This window comes from Girardinichthys multiradiatus, chromosome 4 (assembly GCF_021462225.1).
Source record: "Girardinichthys multiradiatus isolate DD_20200921_A chromosome 4, DD_fGirMul_XY1, whole genome shotgun sequence".
Lineage (NCBI taxonomy): Eukaryota > Metazoa > Chordata > Actinopteri > Cyprinodontiformes > Goodeidae > Girardinichthys > Girardinichthys multiradiatus.
Window position 1 is genome coordinate 18241045 of NC_061797.1, and position 19996 is coordinate 18261040.

The 19996-nt window shown below is 41.4% G+C and overlaps 1 protein-coding gene across 1 annotated transcript; it reads right to left on the minus strand.

The window, feature by feature from the left end:
- Positions 1–112: 112 nt before the first annotated feature.
- usp8 (ubiquitin specific peptidase 8) lies at positions 113–12771 on the minus strand. The gene is made up of 19 exons (XM_047363653.1): positions 12621–12771; positions 11810–11984; positions 11595–11739; positions 11427–11512; positions 11175–11313; positions 11008–11050; positions 10688–10859; positions 10139–10301; positions 9904–10045; positions 8661–8938; positions 8076–8579; positions 7065–7139; positions 6665–6963; positions 5393–5614; positions 5107–5317; positions 3080–3316; positions 1804–1946; positions 1569–1701; positions 113–1480 (listed from the first exon to the last, which is right to left on the minus strand). Exons 2-19 carry the CDS (start codon positions 11911–11913, stop codon positions 1322–1324), a joined length of 3255 nt encoding a protein of 1084 aa, XP_047219609.1. The 5' UTR covers positions 11914–11984; positions 12621–12771; the 3' UTR covers positions 113–1321.
- Positions 12772–19996: the final 7225 nt, after the last annotated feature.

The window sequence follows — 19996 nt, forward strand, 5'->3', positions numbered from 1 at the left end:
GCATTGCCAAATAAAAAAAATGCTCTTCTGTAGCATGAAGAAAATTGAAGAGCTGACTGAAATTCATGGTATATATTGTTATCCAGCATCAAACTGACACAAATGCAGACCATTAAATTGAAGCAGTTTTAATAAATAGTCATACAAGTTGTTTTGACGTTAATATAATTATGTTAAACAATCTGTATGTAGAGCATTAAGAATAAAGAATGAATGAATGAACAAAAACTGATTATAATTTCATGCTAGGTCAATAAAGTTTACTCAAAAGTAGGTAAATCCTTTGACTCCAAATCTTCAGAAGCAACATAAGTCTTGAGATTTAAACCCATAAATCATTTGGTCAGTCAGTCTTGCAGTCCAAGCTGTCAACGCACTCAAGTCTTCATGTTGTTAGGCTCAGTAAACAAACAGAAAAATAATCATAAAACTGGTAAATAAAACCACCATAACAGAATCTATCCTAGTAGGTCTGCCGCTTAATAGTGTTTGAATATGATAACTCTGAAGGTAAATATAACATCGCAGAAACTGGCTGGAGTGAGACAGATGCTTCAGCATCCATTTCTGGGATGGAAATAAAGGTCTGTTATTATAGGATGTGTTCTACATTAACAACTTAAAGTGACTGCGTATTGTATGTACAATAATGTGGTTAATATGAACAAGCAACAACCTGACTACCCTCAAAAACAAAAAATCAAGAAAGAAAAAAATAAAAATCAGTTTCTCCCAATGCCTTTGATAAGAGAGACGTTATACAGTTAGAGCCCTAAAGCACATGGTCTGTTCTTATTTATATGGTCATGTGTTAATGGCTGCTACTTTTAAGGAAACAAATCATTTGGTCAAGAAACAAAACCATTTTGCCTTCCATTATTTACACAGAAACATTTATAGTGTGCAATCCCAGCATTGCTAAGAACGTACAAGCCGTCTAACTGTTAATGCTGCATTCACAGTTGCTGCTATCTGCACCGAGAACGAATTGGCTGTCGGCCCTAAAACACAACTATGGTAAAGAAGTCAGATTAACGTGAGCACCAGTTTAGTCTCTGGATGATCAGTAATGTGTACAGGCAACTAAAGGGTCCTCTAGTAGCTGAAGCATTGCACAGCGTACCTCTACCATTCGCTCATCGGGATCCCAAAGTCGCCCTCTTGCTCCATCGCGTCCTCCCCGTCCACATACATGACAGATTACCCACAACTAATGTGCGCCAGGCTCCTCACAGAGCTGAGATTTTGTAAAGAAAACAACCTCTAGGCTTAAGCAACGCTGCTTTGGTGTTGATTTTACTCCTCACATCTCACAGAGCCATCACAGGGTGGAGTAAAACAGGATGTAGGCTGCAGACGACTTGACTGAAGACGAGGAGATCTCAGTCACTTCGTGGTCATCAAACTTGTACCAGCGCTGTTTGTCGGAGTTCTTACAGTAGGCTGTGTAGTGGCCGCCATCTAAGCCTCCATAGTGATTCTGCAGTGGAGGGGGAAAAGGGTGAATCTTGCATAAAGATTTTTATCTCACTAAAATCCCAAAGCAGTTTGATCTCATTCCTACTTACAGAAACTCCATAAAGGTTGTATCTCTTCAGGTTCTGCTTGGGTCCAATAACATACTGGGCCAGGTCCAGATTATCTAGAGGAAAATCTACAGATGTTTGGAGCTTTTGCTTCCATCTACCTTCATAGGAGAACCTGCAGAAATAACACACATAGCAGAAAGTCACAGCCAATAGGTTAGACTGGTTAAAACTCTCAAATTCCTCTCAATGTTGAACTCCAGCCATAACTACAGACCGTTTTAAGTGCACCAGGACTATAGGAGGAACTTTCCAGATCTCCAGTTTCTTGGTGGAATCTCTGTGGGCTTTGCAGTGTCTGCAGAACACCTTGTTGTTGTCAGTGAGCTTTTCTTCTTTAGAGAACAACCTCAGACAATCCTGCCAACAAGACAGCAGCACAAAACAATCTCATAAGGCAAAACGTAGAAGGCTTTGGATCATTTTGTCCTGTTGTCAATTCATAGCCTCATTTTGCACCTATGCATTGCCTTTTTCTCCCTTCCTAATTCCATTTTGGGTTACGATAAAGTATTTTCTAGGACATAAATAGAGAATACTAAAAAAAATAAAAAATACTGAACTATGCCATGTAATATAAATAAGTTTTAATCCATCATTTGAAAAGCAATCCTGATGGGTGCGAACCGACCTATGGCAGATACGAAACTTCCTGTGGTAGATGGCACCATTTTGTTGCAGACCTTTCTGGTACAAAAGCGTGCCAAATTAGCAAAGGAATAAAACGGCACAGGGGCAAAATGACCAGCAGCCAACCTAGAAACATTATAAACTATCAGAAACAGCAGCCGTCGAACACCTCTGCTAAAATACCAGGTTTTTGTGTAGTAAAAAAACAAAAGAAAAAAAAGGACTTAATTTCAAAGCTTATCTAACATATGTGGCAAATTAAGTTATGGTTTGATGAAACAAACGTAAGTTTTGGGCCATAATTCCAAAAGGTATGTTAGGTACAGAAACAGCAGTGCACATTAAAGAACACTAGGGGGCAGCATTATGAAATGGAGTTGCTTTTCTTTAGATGGAACTGAGATTTCATGTCAAGGTGATTGAAGTAAAGAATATTTCCAAATTCAAGTCAGTTCAACCCCAAACCTTTAGTATTGACTAGAAAGCATCACAGTGAGTACAATCATACATCTAAGTCAACAGAGAAATTAGTTTATAGGAGAACAATGAAAGCGTTGGATTGGCCTCGCTAGAATCCAGAACTGAACTCGACAGAAAACCCGGCGGCTCACATGAACTGGGCTATGGACCAGAGAAGTCAAGTCAAGTGAAGACGTGGATGTTGACAAACTCCAACAAAAGAAGACTGGATGATGAAACAGTTTGAAAAGGTGCTTCAACAAAGTATTAGCTTAAGGGTGCACACATATGCAGCTGGGTTTGCTCAAAGCAAGCGTTTCCTATAAACCAAAAAAAAAAAAAAAAAGCGCATTCACAGTTGTTGGACGGAAAACTCCCAGCATTGTGTTTTTGTTTTGACTCACCTGCAGGGAGCACTTGCTGGTGGAGGCCAGAGGCAGCGACAAGTACATAAAGGTCTCAAATGTGCGGGACTTGCGATGGCAGGTCAGACACTGCACTGTGGACTTGAACTGTCCCTGGAACAGAACCACGATGATGGATTCGTTTAGCAACTTGTGCTTGCTCCAGGCCAGGTTTGCCGCGGTCTGGTCATCCAGATGGTCATTTTCTTCCTCCTTGTACCGCTTCCTGTTGTCGGCCTGACAACAGATACAGGCAAAAAAAAACATAATGGAACAGAGCAACAGTTGCAAATTGGGTTAGTAAAACATGCATTCACGGTTCATCTAAAGCTAATAGAGAAAAACCAGAGAACTAACTGCTTACAGTATATATTATAATACACTGTCTGGCCAAAATAAAGAGTTACCACCAACAATGTGCTCTAGCTGCAAAGTGTTGATTTCCCAACAGATTATTATATCTCAGATTAACATGTGTTGAACCATCTTATGAGACGAAAATGAGGGAATTTCTTGAGTTAAATGTTAAAGAGTGATTAGAAATCATTTTCACAGATTAATGAGCCACAACAAAGTCCACACATGTATTTGATTAAGGACTTCTGGGATTTCCCTGCTGCTGAATGACACAAACATCATCAGTGCTGCACAGAAACTAATGTAACCTTAGTAAATCTACTCCATGGTGCCTGCACGACATAATCATAACTAAAGAAGCAAGGTTTAAGGTTTACATTTTGGTCAGGCAGTGTGAATAAGCTCCATCAGCATGCAGCTCAACAAGATCAATCAAACTATATAGTGCCTTGCAAAAGTACTCATACCCTGTAAACTTTTTATATTTTGTCCCACAACCACAAACTTCGATTTATTTAAGTGAGATTTTATTTAAATGATCAACACAAACTAATAGATAACTGAATAGTAGGAAGAAATATTACTTAAAAAAAATTATAATTAAAGCATACACTTAATTTTTTACTTTTAAGTAGTAGTAAATACAGGGCAACCAAATGGCTTCAGATGTCACCTAATTAGTAAAGAGTTCATCTGTGTTTACTTTAAATCCAGCTGTTCTGTGAAGGTCTCAGAAGTTTGTTAGAGAACCCAAACTGGCAGACCACACAAGGCCAACACTAATCAGAGAAGTCCTTCCCTCCACTTCACAATTGTGCACTATTTTGTGTTGGTTTAGCACATGACAGTCCAATAAAATGCCCAGAAGTTTCTGGCTGCCATCCTACAAAACATGATGAAGTTGAATGTGTATCAGCACTTTTGCACAGTGGTTCAAGTGGCAGGTTATTTATATCACCATCAGAAAGTGTTGTTGAACTATTGAAAATCTGGAAAAAAGGTCAAATGGACCCAGACTGGGACAACCGGATGACAGATGGGTCTGAATATCACACCAAAAGAATGTGATGAAACAGAGGTTGGGTTATGAGAAATGCACTTCGCTAAAATTTTCACCACTTTTTCTTCTAAATCAAATTAGGGCATGACAATACCAACATGTGGTCAGGATACAACAGTCATCACAGTACTTGCCTGAGCTACTAATGAATATTAAATCTGATTAATATTTAACCAAGAAATGTTTCCTATTCAAGTGTACATGAAGCTGATAAAAAATAAATCTGGTGCAGGAAATGAGCATGTTTTACGTAGACATGCACAGAGGTTCTGAAGGAGCATCAGAGCGGACAGATGCAGATACAGCACATTCACACTCCTGCAGGAGAACCAGAAACACACAGCTAATTACTTACTCTCTAAATTGCCATCAAAATGACACCCAGTGAAAAAAACAAGCAAAAAAAAAAAAAGAAAATGATAATCAACTAAGTTTTAAACTGTTTTCAGGCAAATTTGGCATAGATAGATAAGTCATGACTTAAATAATTTACATATTCTTTAAACCGATGTTAACTCAGAAACAGCATATCTCACTATGAATGTTTTATTTGTGACATAAACCAAACCAGAGGCTCTGTCCTAGTATTAAATAAAAGTATGTGCCCTACCTTGTTGAGGTCTTCATGGAGCCCATCCATTAGGAACAGAAGCAGCTCCTGGGAGTCCTGCTGGTCATACCCTGCAAACTGATCATTGATCTTTCCTATGGTGCTCTTAAAGTCCCTGGGACTGATGCACTTGTACAGACCGGCCCACAGGGCTTTCATGATAACTCCAAACTCCTCTGCAACCTCCCCTTTATGGCCAAGAATGTTGGACCTGGCAGAGAGAGGCAACATGAATGAACTCGTGTTGTTTCACATCGAATAATGTCAATCCTATGAAAGACCTCACCTGTTGATGTCGTCAAGGTAGCAGTTGTTATTAAAGTAATCAGCCATGCGAGGAGTGTTGCAGAGACACTGTAGGATGGAGTTCATATAGCAGGTGTTGCCCAAGTTACGCAGACCAGTCAGCGATGCACCCAGACCTCCAAACGAGGGATTCAGGTTGCGAATCTTAGCTGCAGATGGCCGCACACTCTCCACTTTAGAATAAACCTTTACACTGGGAGGTCTGGGGGTGGAAGAAGCCCGGTGAAAGATTAGTTTAACAGAGAGTACACCTTATATTATCCTGTAACAGCAAGAGAAAGTCTAAATAATGTAAACCTAATTAAAAACCCTCTGTGAGATGCTCCCAGGTCAGGTTTGGATGAACCATCAAGGTATTTTTGGCCACTACAGCGTTACTAAGTGGACCATCTAACTCAACCCCTGTACTGTTAGAAAGCTGCCCATCTCTTTAGTGTTAGTTATAAAACAGTTACCATTTGATTTTTTTTTTCCAGTTCATAACAAACTCAGCATGTATTCATATCCACCTTTTATATGTTAACTTTTTGGCCCCACAATTCATCGTACAATATAGCACTTTATTTAAGGAGGATGTTTAAATTCACTTGTTTTTTATATTGGGAAGAAAATGGGTCAGTATATTGAATTTAAAATTATCCTCCATTATTACCAAATACATTGCCAATGTTTTCTCCTTTATTACTTTACTTCACATCATTTTGTTGTATTAAAATAGCATGAAATCTTAGTCCAATAAAAAAGCCAATCATACGTCTAAACAGGAAAAAAGATTAAATTAGAGCCCAACACAATACAATGATGAATCTTGACAGATAAATTAACCCCAAACTGCAACAATCATGTTACAAACACTTGAAATCTCATTTACAAAAAGCCAAGTTTAACACGAACAGGCAGAAATGGGTACCACAAATAAACAAGTTAAAAAAGTTCCAACTAGAGAAGATGGCTGTCCGGCTGGAACCACGTCATGAAAACTGACTCTCGCTGAACGCTATGAAGTGTACAACTGTATATCTGTTGCTCACAGAGACAACAACACCAAGCTTAGCAAGAGAAACAAGGATCATGAAACCACCTGCTAATTTAAAAAGTAAATATCTATTGAACTAAATTAGGAGATGCAAACTGGCATTTTAAGAAATCCACCACAAATAACATTTGCAATAAAGCATTATAGCATTGATTAGAAAGATAAGCAGAAAACCCAAAACATACAGAACAAGAAAATGATATCAGCGTTCCTTACTTGGTTTCTCTGTTGACAGTGGGTATGACAGCAGCAGTGGTGGTAGCTGTGGCCTTTTTCTGGGCCTCCTCTCTCAGTTCCTGGCTAATGTCCGGCGAGGAATAGGAGCGTTTCAGCTTCGACTGTTCCCGCTCTTGCTCTTGGCTAGTGTCGAGGTCAGTGGGCCTCTGTGACTTCGGTTTGACGATTGGCGGGGTGGAGGGCGGGGTCTGAGGGATGGTGACCTCGGGCGGGTAAAGGTGGACGCGGTTTGTAGGGGAGTGGTAGTATCTGTAGGTACCGGTCACTGTGTCCAGGAACTAATCAGAAACAGGAAAAAAGTTCAGTTAAAACATACTCTTACAACCATATAAAGAGGAATTTCACTTGACAACATATAAGAGCTATAATCATGTGATACCTTCATCCAACCGTCAGGGAGGCCTGGCACACTCCTACCCATCTCCTCACTCCTTGCTCTAGTCAGAGGCTCCCTCTGTAAACCAAACAACATTCACCAAAAGGCTGAGATTTAAGTGCGCTTCTTCCTAAGTTAAAACATAATTATATTTTGAAATCGTATAACAGAAGTCCAGATCCAGTGCCGTGAAGGGTTTGTCTCTAATAACCCAACTAATTTTAAGATCAGAGACACAACAGCTAAACCCAGAGATAAATGGCATCTATAGTTCCAAGGTGAAAAACACTGCTGTCCAAACAGGCCTGTCTCACATTTTCCAGAAAGACGTTTGGGAAAATATTCTGAGGACTGAAGAGAACTTTTTGGAAAGTGTGCTCTAGGTCACATATGGAGTAAAGCTGACACAGCCCTTCAAAAACGAATATTGCACCTACAGTCAAATATGGTAGTGTGATGGCCTCGGGTTGCTTCGCTGCCTAGCTGTTTTGCTATTTCGATGGAACCATAAATCCTGAAGAACAGTGTTCAGTCAAGAGCTCAGGACCTTTGCAGCTCAAGCCCACTTGGGTTATGCAACAGGACAATTATCCAAAGAACACCAGCAAGGCTACCTCTAAATGGCTCAAATAATAGCCTAGTCAAAGTCTGGACTAAAGTCATGTAGCATGAGATGTAAACAAGCTGTTCTTACTCAAAAACCCTCCAATGTGGCTGAATTAAAACAGTCCTGCAAAGAGGAGGGGGGCAAAATGGCTCCAGGGTGATGTAGAAGAATAGTCGCCCGCTATCGCAAATGTTTGATGGCAATTGTTGCTGCCAAGGGTGGTTCAAGCAGTTGTTAGGTTCAGGGGGCGACTACACACAATATTACATAGGTTCATATTGGTTTAGATAGTTTTCCATGATGAAATCTTGATTTAAAAATCCATTTTGTTTATCTAGCTTCCCCCACTTGTGTATAAAAGTGCAAACTGCAGTGGGTTTTCAGCTATAAAAGCAAAAATGTCTCACCTTGATTTCACTCAAAATATGGTTGGGAACAGGAGAATCCAGGGACATGCTCTTCGAAGGCGTGTCAGGGTTTTGTTCTTTCACCTTCCTCTCCCTTTCATCCCATACTTTGTTCTCTTTGTCTTCCTCTTCCTCTGCCCTCTGCCTTTCCAGTCTCTTCTTCTCCTGATGCCTTTTCTCCTCTTCTTCTTTCTTCCTCCTTTCACTCTCTTCCCTTTCCCTCAACACCCTCTCCTTCTGTTCCTTCTCCTGCCTCTCCTCCTCCATACGCCGCTCCTGGTTACGTTTTTCCTGTTCCTGCCTCGCCCGCTCCATCACTGCCACCGCCTCAGAGTGGATCTGTTGCTGTTCGTCTTTGGACAGAGAATTGTTGGAGCTGAGCGGAGGTTTAGCAGAGCGATCAGGAACAATCGGGCCGTTCTGGGTGGAATCTTTTGCAGGCCAGTTCTGGCTAGTCTTGGTTTGGTCAGACACCGGGGCAGAGGGTTTCTTGGTTCGGTCAAACTGAAACAGGAAATGTGAAGAAAACAACTGATGGGTATTCATTTTTAGGACATTTAACAGTTTCCTGGATAGATAAATTACCTGGGGGAACATTGATGCTGCTGCAGGCGGTTGGCTGGCTACAGGATCCTTCTTATTTAGGTCTAACCCAGAATTTGTAGTGCCTGTGATGGGAATGTCAACAGTATCTGGCAACCTGTCAGCAACCACTGAGGTTTTGGATTTTGGTGACTCAGCAGCTGAGACCCCGTTCACCAGAGCAGGACCTGGTGATTCTTGATGCTCGGAGGAAATCTCGGGCTCGGGTTGAGTTGGAGTCGGAGGCTTTGGTTCCTCCAAAGATGGGTAGCTAAAGTTCACTGTTCAAAAAATGAAATTTAACAAGCATTACTACTGCAATAATAATAAAAACAAAAAATCACTATTTTTAAATAATGACGGCCCTGATTGATGTGTAGCTTTTAGGGGTTGCAGGGATTACCTAGGTCTGTGCTAAAGTCAGTTCTTCTCTGGTTCTTTAAAAGATCTGGTTTAGTTTTTCATGACCTGTGAGTCAACTTGGAGCCACATCATTACGTCACTCTAAATGTCTCATCCAGTAAATGTTTGATCTTCTGTCCGGTACGAACTCTTCTGTCCCCCCCCCCCCCCCAAATTCATAAAAATAACTTTGCAAAGTCTGTGTTGAATGAGCTGCTCTTCACCCTCAAAATAATATTGCAGCTGTAATAACGGCACAAATATGCAGAACAGAGGAGCTGCACACAGCACGTCTACAGCTGTTTTCCTAAATGTCTGGGTCTGTGCTCTGTCCCGCCCCCATCATTTCTGTCCAATGGGAGCAATGATCATCAACCTCGTGGCTTTGTTTACAAGTAATTTTTCACCTGCAAAAAGTACAATGTGAAAACAAACCGCACCAAAAAAAATTAAGTCCGCTTTTGGTCCGGTACAAACAAGCGGACCAACAGACTTTCCTGGTGTGAATACACCCTATAACTACATAAATTACAATATTTATCTTGGTATCCCTACAAACAATTGTCCTAATATCACCAGCTTTATTGATTAATGCCGTTTTAAACAACAAGCTCTGTTTGCCTACACAATCCCAATCGGCTGATCCCTGATCGGCGCCAGCAGCATGGCAGCAAGCAGCTAAACAGCAGAATTTGGTCACTCAGTCGGAAGGTATTAAAAGACAGACGGCGTTTAAGAAAGGGGTGGTCACCTCTGTTATCTAGTTTTATGAAGTACAATAAACAAACCCCAGAAGGAGTTGAATATGTACACGTAAGTATCATCCAGGGCCGGTGATACTCACACTGTGGAAGGCTGTTGATCATCGTTTGCTTTGGGGGTCGGACTTTAGCGTTGGTCGTATACATGGGGTAAAACAACAGCCAGTTCTCATAGCCCCCCTCCAGTACCACTGGCTCACTACGCATAATGGTTAAGCTGTCCCACTGTGAAGTGTTTGAAAAATGATTGTATTAATATAAAAAGTCTATTTTATGCATCATTCAGAGCAGATACACAAGGCAGCAAAGAACGGTTACCTTAAACATGGCATCTTTTAGACTCTGCAAGGTGGTGCCTAATTTAAGGTCAGAGGCAGAACTAAACCAGTCCAACAGAACCACATAATCCACAAATCCTCGCCTTCTCCAGTGATCTTTGGACGCGTCGGGCAACTTTACCTCAATCTGATTCACAGTGATTCTGAAAAAGTGGGACAAAGCAGGTTCAGATGCCAGACTGATAAGAAAAAAAAAATAAAAAAATGTTTCTTCCACTGTCTAAGTCAAATAAACAAAATGAACATAGGACCAATATAATAATAGAAATTAGACAATATGTGTCTTTATAGAAAAAGTGAGACATTATAAAATGATTTTGAAAGCAGTGTATTATAACCAGCAGCAAACTGGAGTACATATTTCAATATGATTGGATTTTAATGTACTGAATTGATTTCATATTTGTAAAATGATTTTATTATACATGAATGAATGAATTGGACCGGTTTTCCTTGCATAGTTCCCTGAGATGACATTATGTTGTGGATAGCCGCTATATAAATGAACTGAAGTCATGCTGTCTCTCACCCTGGGCTAATGGCCTCCTCTGGCACACTGATGCAGGTCTGAGCTGGGACCTTAATGTGAGATTCCTCGTAGTCTCTGTGGCTGCGGGCATCCATGACAATTACTGAGATGGCCTGATCCTTCATCATGTTAAAAAGTTTCTCAACTGTGATGCCACCTGCTGGCTGTGCAGCTAAAGAGAAAAAAAAAAAAACATTTATTTAGGCTGTAGAAACTGTTTTAAACCCAGAAGAGCACAAAACATCACAGTCACATCAAATAATTATCTGCAGCAATATTTCACAGAGGTCTCTTTGTGATTCTTCTTTTGAGTAATTTACCTTTAGTGATGACACTCTTCAGTTCATTCTGCTCTCCTTTCACCTGATAAAAACACACAGAGGCAGTTTTCTCATTTAGAAATCACCAGGTTTTTAAACTGTTTTCACTCCAGTTATGTTTTTTAAACAGCTACTAATGCAAATTGCTGAATAGTGTATATGTCAACCTTTTTGCTGTCCTTCTTGTTTATTGCTGAGGCTTTTGGAGAGTTTCGACCATCTTTCTCTCTTACTTCCTCCCTTTTCTTCTTCTCCTCTAATCTCTCCTTCTCCTCAAGTTTCTTCCGCACCTCAACTTCCTCATACCTGATTGAAATATAAATATCATTAAACTCAAGCAAAAATAACACATTACATGCCATTTTAAAGCAAATACAAAAACAGATAATGCCTAATCTAAAACGAGTGCAGTGTCTAACCTGAGTTTAAGGCTTTCAGACAGGTTCTCAGCTTCTTCAATGGCTTTCTTAAAGCTATTTGCTCCAAGCAAAGTCATGAAATAATCCTAAACAATTCAGAATAGAAAAAAAGTGTTACTCTACATAATATTACTATTATTGAATTCGTCACTTCATATGTCATCACACCGTTTGTTGCTTGAAGTCTGGCCTTTTCTTTATGATGTCGTAAACCGTTAAGTACTTCATGTACAGAACATAAGCTTTCTCCTCATCCCTGTCAAGACGACACTCCTCTGCCGCCTTGAAGAGTTTGCAGGCACTCTGAACATAGCTGCAGCACAGAAAAGCATTTTAGTTGTTTTTTTTTTTAATCCCACTTGGCTGACAAAAGTAAATGTTACCTTCTGGTGCTCGTCTTGTCAGGCTTGATTTCAGCTTTTTTGTTGAGGTCACCAAGGGATGTGGATAAATACAACTCTTTGGCCCCTGTAGATACTGCAGGCATCTTGGCAGACGACGAGTTCAAAGCTCAGAAGCTGATGACTAGTCAGTGTGTTACACAAGCTCTGGACATTTCTAAGAACAACACATTAGAAGCACAAATAAGGGGGAGACACGGTGTTAGACTGACGCATTAACCAGTATTCGTGTTAAGATAAACGTTAGCCTACATATAAATCCGTCATTATGGAATAAATATGTCCAGCTTGGTTTTTAAGTCAGCGTTTAAGTTGAGAAAAAACAAGGTAAAGTAAAAAAAAAAAAAAAAAATCGCTTTTAACCACCGCAAAATGTTACTTTCATTATCATCGTGTTAGCCAGCTTTAGTTAGCCTGGGGCTATCAACTGTTCTGACAACAAGTCAAGTTGTTTTCGCTGACGTTAGCTAAGACAAGTTCTTCAAATAATAATGAACCTAAGCTGACAGACAACTAAAGAGGTCGTACACAGTAAATAGTGCGTACGACCTGGTTCCTTTGTGTATAAACAGTTTAGGTAGTAAAATATGAACTTGGATTTGTTGTCTTCCCAGCTAGCTACCTAGCTACGTTAGCATGTTGCGTTCTGGTATAACGCACTTCTATGCGCTGTTACTGCTCTAACGTTCACAGCTACAACTGCATTCCAAGCGGCATCTATATGTTTTCTTGCTATATTACGAGCAAATACGTAGTTGTTGCTGTTTTCATAAAATCTATTCCAACACATTACCTTTATCCAATCCGCTGATTACATTTAAGCTACTTTTTTGACAGCTGATTTCTTATTCCGCTTCCTCCTCCTTCTTCTTCTTCTTCCGCTTCTTCTTCTTCTGGATTTTATTTGGCGGTTGGTAAAACACTGAAAGTATGCATTACCGCCATTAACGGGTACGGAGTGTGGCTCATCATGGATTAATATCTATATTACATAATCGAATTCTATTAAATAATTTAGTTCTTTTTAATCCCTAGGTTCTTTTGCAATGCGTCTATTATGCTAAACTTTTCTTTAATCCTTTAAAATGTTCTCCTCATAAATCTTCTTTCTTGTTCATATTTTTGGCATTCTAAAATAACATGTTATATTGTTTTATCCTTGCCACAGTATTCACATTTCCCTGTATTGTGCTTATGTATTTTAAAAACTGTATAATTGAGTCCTGTATGTTCTAATCTTAATCTTGTTATTATTCTTTCCTCCTTTCTGCTCCTTCTTCCAGTTCTTATTACTCCGACTGCCTTTTTGATCCTTTAAAGCTTTCTTCCTTTTCTTTTCCCCATCCCAACTTTTCTGCCATTCTTTCTTCACTTTTGTTTTTATATTTGATCTGATAAGTCCTGTGTAAATTTGTTTTAAAGCTTCCCTATCTGCTCCCCAGTCACTGCCAGCCAAACATCTCATAATATTTAATACTTTCTCACATTTATCTATCACTTTCTGCATATGTATATTCCATACGATTTTCTCATCAAACCATATTCTTATTTTTCCGTGTAAATACCATAACTTTTGTTTTCTCAGCTGAGAACTGAATCCCCATAGAGATGCCCATTTCTCTATCCTAATCAACTCAGCTTGTATTTTCCTTCTAGTTAACTCTATATTTCTCCCCTTTTCCATAAGGCTGCATTAGCAGCAAAAAGTGAACAACCTATTTCTTTTCCAATGTCTGTGAATACATCATTTATCATTATAGTAAACAATATTGGACTTACAATGCTACCTTGACAGTTCTTGACCAATTCTAACTTGTAGAGTTCTGGTTGTTAAAAAGTTCTGAATGCAGTGTTGGGACCCAGCCAAGGATTTCAACATCGAACTCCGGTACGAACTCTTATGGAACTTGTCAAAATAAAGTGCATTAACCTTCTTCCGGCACAGCCAGGAAACGGGATAACTGCGGACTTCCTGTGACGCCACTACCCAAATAAAAGCACAGCTGTTGCTACATCCGCCCTCTTCCACACCGGTGTTCATCGGGATAGGAGGGGGACAAAGCGCGCTAATATGGGGTAAGAACGCTGTCAAAAACAATGTGTATGTAAAGACGGAAATGTGTGCATATTTGTCAATAATTGTGCATAAGTAAAATCCAAAAGAGGTATTGTATATTTTCTCTATAAAAATACAAAATAAAATGTTACAGCTTCAAGAAATTACAAACACAAAGTTCAAGTTTACAGTTGTGGTTTATTCTTTATGAATACAATATGCTATAACAGTTTGTGAATACGATTTCTTTTCTTTGAGAATACGAATTTACATCAGTGACTTGGTGTCACGTGATCTGAGGCTCAGAATATAGTGGGTGGAGTTATACAATGATGTACAGTAGGTGGCAGTATGCACCTCTGAATTTGTTGCGAATCACCAGCAGAAGAAGAGAAGAAGAAGAAGCAGCAGCACTAGCGCCAAAAGAACGGACCAAGAGCATATATTAACGACATTAAGACATATATAAACTTTTAACATTAACTGGCTTTGTACCGTAGTTTCTTGGCCCGTCATCTTAGCGCTAGATGACTAATATGCACACATTTCCGTCTTTACATACACATTGTTTTTGACAGCGTTCTTACCCCATACACTGATGTCTTTTGCTGGCAAAAAGACATCAACTCTTCAAACTGGATCCAAGAGTGTCATAAGATCACGCCATCATATGCACAAGTTAAATATGAGTGAAGCACTGTTTGTGTACCCGGTGATTTCATTCATAAAAAGGGGAAATTAAGGTATAAGCATTGCTGACTTTCTCTCCGAGCCCTGAAGAAGCAAACGGTGTTCGAGAGAAACCCCTGCAAAGACGCAGTCTCCCAGTCTGGAAGGAAGACAGCAGAGACTGCATCATTGTGTTAACCCGTGTGGTCAGCGGACAGGACGGGCCGCCCAGCTACAGCTCCGGAGCTAACCCTTGTTAACAGCTACCGAGTTAAGCGCTTGTTGACTGCGGACGTTTCTTCAAACTTCGCCCCTTGGACAACATTTCCTCACCATGGTCAGAGGTTAGGTTTGGGCGGATTAACAGTTAGGATGAAATGATCTGAACGTTTTCATTCTATGAAGTTTGGTTTTGTTTGTGTGAAACTCGGCTATCTTAGTGCTAGCAGGCTATCTGCAGCACACGTGCCCTGTTTTGTGTTCTGTGTTTGTGTGTTTTTAAGTTACGTCAAACTTTACTTGAAGGGTGATTTTAAACACAGAAGATTGCTCATAACGCGCCGTCCACGCTTATGCATTTTAACCCTTATATTAACCGAGGTATTTTAAAGGTGTGTGTTTGATTCTGGTGCTAAGCTATTAGCTTCTTTTGTTAGCTCAACGCTAACTGGTAAGAACACGTGCTTGCTACTAAAGAGTATTTAACAGAAAGGTTGTTAGTTTCAAGCTAGTGAATAATAGTCCCTAAACATTATTTCACTAAATCTGATAACTAAGTAAACATCATTAAGCCCCATTTCTCTAGAAAGATTTGGCTCTTTCCAAAATATTCCCTTAATAATATTTCTTCAAATATTATTTCAATAAGTAAAGGCAGCTAATTAGACACTGTTGAGAATTAGTCATCCAGAAGGTTGGTTTTATTCAGCAGATCATTATTTAAAACATTATTTTATTAAAATAATATTTAATCTGATCTTGCATTGTGAATGGTTGTCTAAACATTTGCTGATTATTTCCTAAGTTAGTTCCAAGACTAACTTAACTTCATTTCCAGATTCTTCAAGATAATTCTTGGTTCTCAAACATAAACATTGCATCACTCTTTTGATCATGATTTTCAACCATCTTTAACCAGTCAGTCAGTCATTTTCTACCGCTTATTCCATAGTGGGTCGTGGGGGAGCTGGTGCCTATCTCCAGCAGTCTATGGGCGAGAGGCAGGGTACACCCTGGACAGATCGCCAGTCCATCACTGGGCAACACACAAACAACCATGCACACACTCATTCATACACCTAAGGTCAATTTAGAGTGACCAATTAACCTAACAGGCATGTCTTTGGACTGTGGGAGGAAGCCGGAGTACCCGGTGAGAACCCACGCATGCACGGGGAGAACATGCAAACTCCATGCAGAAAGACCCCAGGCTGGGAATTGAACCCAGGACCTTCTTGCTGCAAGGCAACAGTGCTACCAACTGCGCCACCGTGCAGCCCCATCTTTAACTAACTTGTTTATATTATACATAGCCCATTAGTCTTCCCTATTCTTTAATTCTGCTTGGTAGTTTAGTTGGATTGTTTTAGCAAAGTAAAGGGTTTGTCGATTGAAATATGTGTGACTTTGATTTGACTTATTTTTGTTAATAAATTCTTGTATTTTAAGAAATTGTGTGAATTCATTCCATGTGTGTGCAGAGTTTATGCTGTTCAATAATGTCAGAGCTTGTCTCACACCTTTCTATTTTGTCCTAATACCATCGCCTTACTGGGCTGGTATTCACAGGACAACCCTTAACAGACCGAAATATTATTTGATAAAATATTAATATTAAATATTAAATAATATTCTCAGATTAATAATCACAACAGCAGTTAAACATTTTCCCAGTAATTTTCACTTTATTTAATTTAATCCATAATCCTTCAACCCACATTACGTCATAAGCTTTCTTTATATAAAAGAATACAGCAACCACACTTTCTTTATTTACTTGTGCTCTTTTCATGTTCTAAGCATAACGTTGGGTCATTAATATTTCTCCCTTTTCATAAACCACTTTGAATCTTAGTTATGTACCTGTTGATATTCAAATAATATGTGAATCTATTATTTATAATTATTTTCCATTATTTTGCCTAAATTTGATGTTAAAGCATTGGGTCTATAATTTTCTGGTTTTGTGTTGTGTTTTTCTGGTTTAGCTATTGGTGTAATAATTGATTCGTTTCAGCTCTGCGGCAGCTCCCTCTCCTCTCAGACTTTATTATACAGCTCTAAGATTATGTTTTTTCAATGTTTCACTGAGATTTTGTAACATTGTGTACCATATCTCTACCAGGTGCTGTATTCTTTGTTTTCTTTAGTACCGAGTTCAGTTCTAGTTTGGTAATTTTTTTATCAATTAACTAATTTGTTCCTTCAGTGTTTTGTAGTAACTCTTTATATTTCAATTTTGTTGCTCCCCTACCTTTCCTTCCCTCATCACTGATGTTACTTGAACTATGAATTTTACTAAATGTTTTAGCTAGTATTTTAGCTTTTTCTTCATCTTTTATTACCACAAAGATCGACACTAAAAAGAGAACCAGTTTCTCTGTAAATTATTCTTTAACTTTTTTCTGTATTATCAAGCTTATATGTACAATTTATTTGTGATAAGGCTGATGCAATGGTGATTTTATCAGCTTATTTGGATAAAACTACCAAAGTAAGGCCCAGTGTAAAGCACTTTGTCTTTGATGTGCGCAAGCAGTAGTCCACCCTCGATTTCACAATTATGATTCAGTCTGCTTTCATCAGGCTCCGACCCTCAGACTTGAAGCTACAAAAAGGCAAAGGCACAATGGTCACAGTGTCCTCGACTTCACTTAACAGTTGTTTGAATATTTATGAGCGGGCTGTGAGTAGGCAGCGTGTCCTGACTTCAGTGCAATAGAAAAGTTTCTTTAACAATTATTACTCAGAATCAGGGAACCTCTTTGAATGGGTTTAAAAACAAACTCAAACTGCATTCATGTTCAACGTGCTGAATTAACATTTAACCTACTATTACCTTATGTTCTGAGGAAAAGCAGACTGAGTGCCCACAAATTAGTCCACACATGTTGACTTCAATTTATTTTCAAAAAGTGATCAATTTTCAAAGAAAATATATTTGGTTATTATATTTACTGGTAACCATAAAAAGCTAGAAGAAATTTAAAATACCCCCTCCTTCAACCGCCACCTTAACGTAGTGGAGGAGTTTGAGTGCTCGAATGATCCTAGAGGCTATGTTGTCTGGGGCTTAAATGCCCCTGGTAGGGTCTCCCATGGCAAACAGGCTCTAGGTGACAGGTCAGACAAAGAGTGGTTCAAGAACCCCTCATGACGACTACAAAATTGAGGCACGTGACGTCGCCCGGTACGGCGGAGCCAGGGTCCCACCCTGGAGACAGGCCTGGGGTCGGGACTCGTCGGAGAGCGCCTGGTGGCTGGGTTGCTCCTCGCGGGACCCGGCCGGACCAAGCCCAAACGAGAGACGCGAGACCATCCCCCAGTGGGCCCACCACCTGCAGGGGGAACCGTGAGGGACCGGTGCAAAGAGGATTGGGCGGCGGACGAAGGTGGAGACCTCGGCGGCCTGATCCCTGGATGGTTAGGCTGGCTCTAGGGACGTGGAATGTCACCTCGCTGGGGGGGGGATGGAGCCTGAGCTTGTGCGGGAGGTCGAGAGATATTGACTAGAAATAGTCGGGCTCGCCTCCACGCATAGCGTGGGCTTTGGAACCCATCTCCTCGAGAGGGGCTGGACTCTCTTCTACTCTGGAGTGGCCCACGGGGAGAGGCGGCGGGCCGGGGTGGGTTTGCTTGTTGCCCCCCAGCTCAGCCGTCTCGTGTTGGGGTTTACCCCAGTGGATGAGAGGGTCGCATCCCTGCGCCTTCAGGTTGGGGAGAGGTCTCTGACTATCATTTCGGCCTACGGGCCGAGTGGTAGTGCGGAGTACCCGGCCTTCTTGGCGTCCCTGTCGGGGGTGCTGGATAGTGCCCCTCCTGGGGATTCCATTATTCTGCTGGGGGACTTCAACGCCCACGTGGGAAACGACAGTGACACCTGGAGAAGTGTGATCGGGAGGAATGGCCTCCCCGATCTGAATCCGAGCGGTGTTTTGTTATTGGACTTCTGTGCTAGTCACGGATTGTCCATAATGAACACCATGTTCAAATATAAGGGTGTCCATCAGTGCACTTGTCACCAGGATACCCTAGGCAGGAGGTTAATGATCGACTTTGTTGTCGTATCATCAGACCTTCGGCCGCATGTTTTGGACACCCAGGTGAAGAGAGGGGCTGAGCTGTCCACTGATCCCCACCTGGTGGTGAGTTGGATCCGCTGGGGGAGGAGAAAGCCGGACAGACTTGGCAGGCCCAAGCGCATAGTGAGGGTCTGCTGGGAACGTCTGGCGGACCCCTTGGCCAGGGATGTATTCAACTCTCACCTCCGGGAGAGCTTCGACCAGATCCCGAGGGATGTTGGAGACATAGAGTCCGAGTGGACCATGTTCTCCACATCTATTGTCGATGCTGCTGCCTGTAGCTGCGGCCGTAAGGTCTGCGGTGCCTGTCGCAGTGGCAATCCTCGAACCCGGTGGTGGACACCGGCAGTAAGGGACACTGTCAAGCTGAAGAAGGAGTCCTATCGGCTGTGGTTGGCTTGTGGGACTCCTGAGGCGGCTGACGGGTACCGTGGGGCCAAGCATGCCGCGGCCCGGGCGGTGGCAGAGGCAAACACTCTGACCTGGGAGGTGTTCGGTGAGGCCATGGAGAAGGACTACCGGTTGGCCCCGAAGCAATTCTGGCAAATCGTCCGGCGCCTCAGGAGGGGGAAGCAGTGCTTCACCAACACTGTTTACAGTGAGGGTGGGGAGCTGCTGACCTCAACTGGGGACATTATCGGCCGGTGGAAGGAATACTTCGAGGATCTCCTCAACCCTGCCATCACGCATTCCCTGGTGGAAACAGAGGCTGGGATCTCGGGGACTTCACCCAGGCTGAAGTCACCGAGGTGGTTAAAAAGCTCCGCGGTGGCAGGGCTTCGGGGTTGGATGAGATCCGCCCTGAGTACCTCAAGTCTTTGAATGTTGTGGGGCTGTCATGGTTGACACGCCTCTTCAACATTGCGTGGTGGACGGGGACAGTGCCTTTGGATTGGCAGACTGGGGTGGTGGTCCCCCTACATAAGAAGGGTGACTGGAGGGTGTGTTCCAACTACAGGGGATCACACTCCTCAGCCTCCCTGGTAAGGCCTACGCCAGTGTATTGGAGAGGAAAGTCCGGCCGATAGTCGAACCCCGGCTTCAGGAGGAGCAGTGTGGTTTTCGGCACAGCTGTGGAACACTGGACCAGCTCTATACCCTCTACAGGGTACTTGAGGGTTCATGGGAGTTTGCCCAACCGGT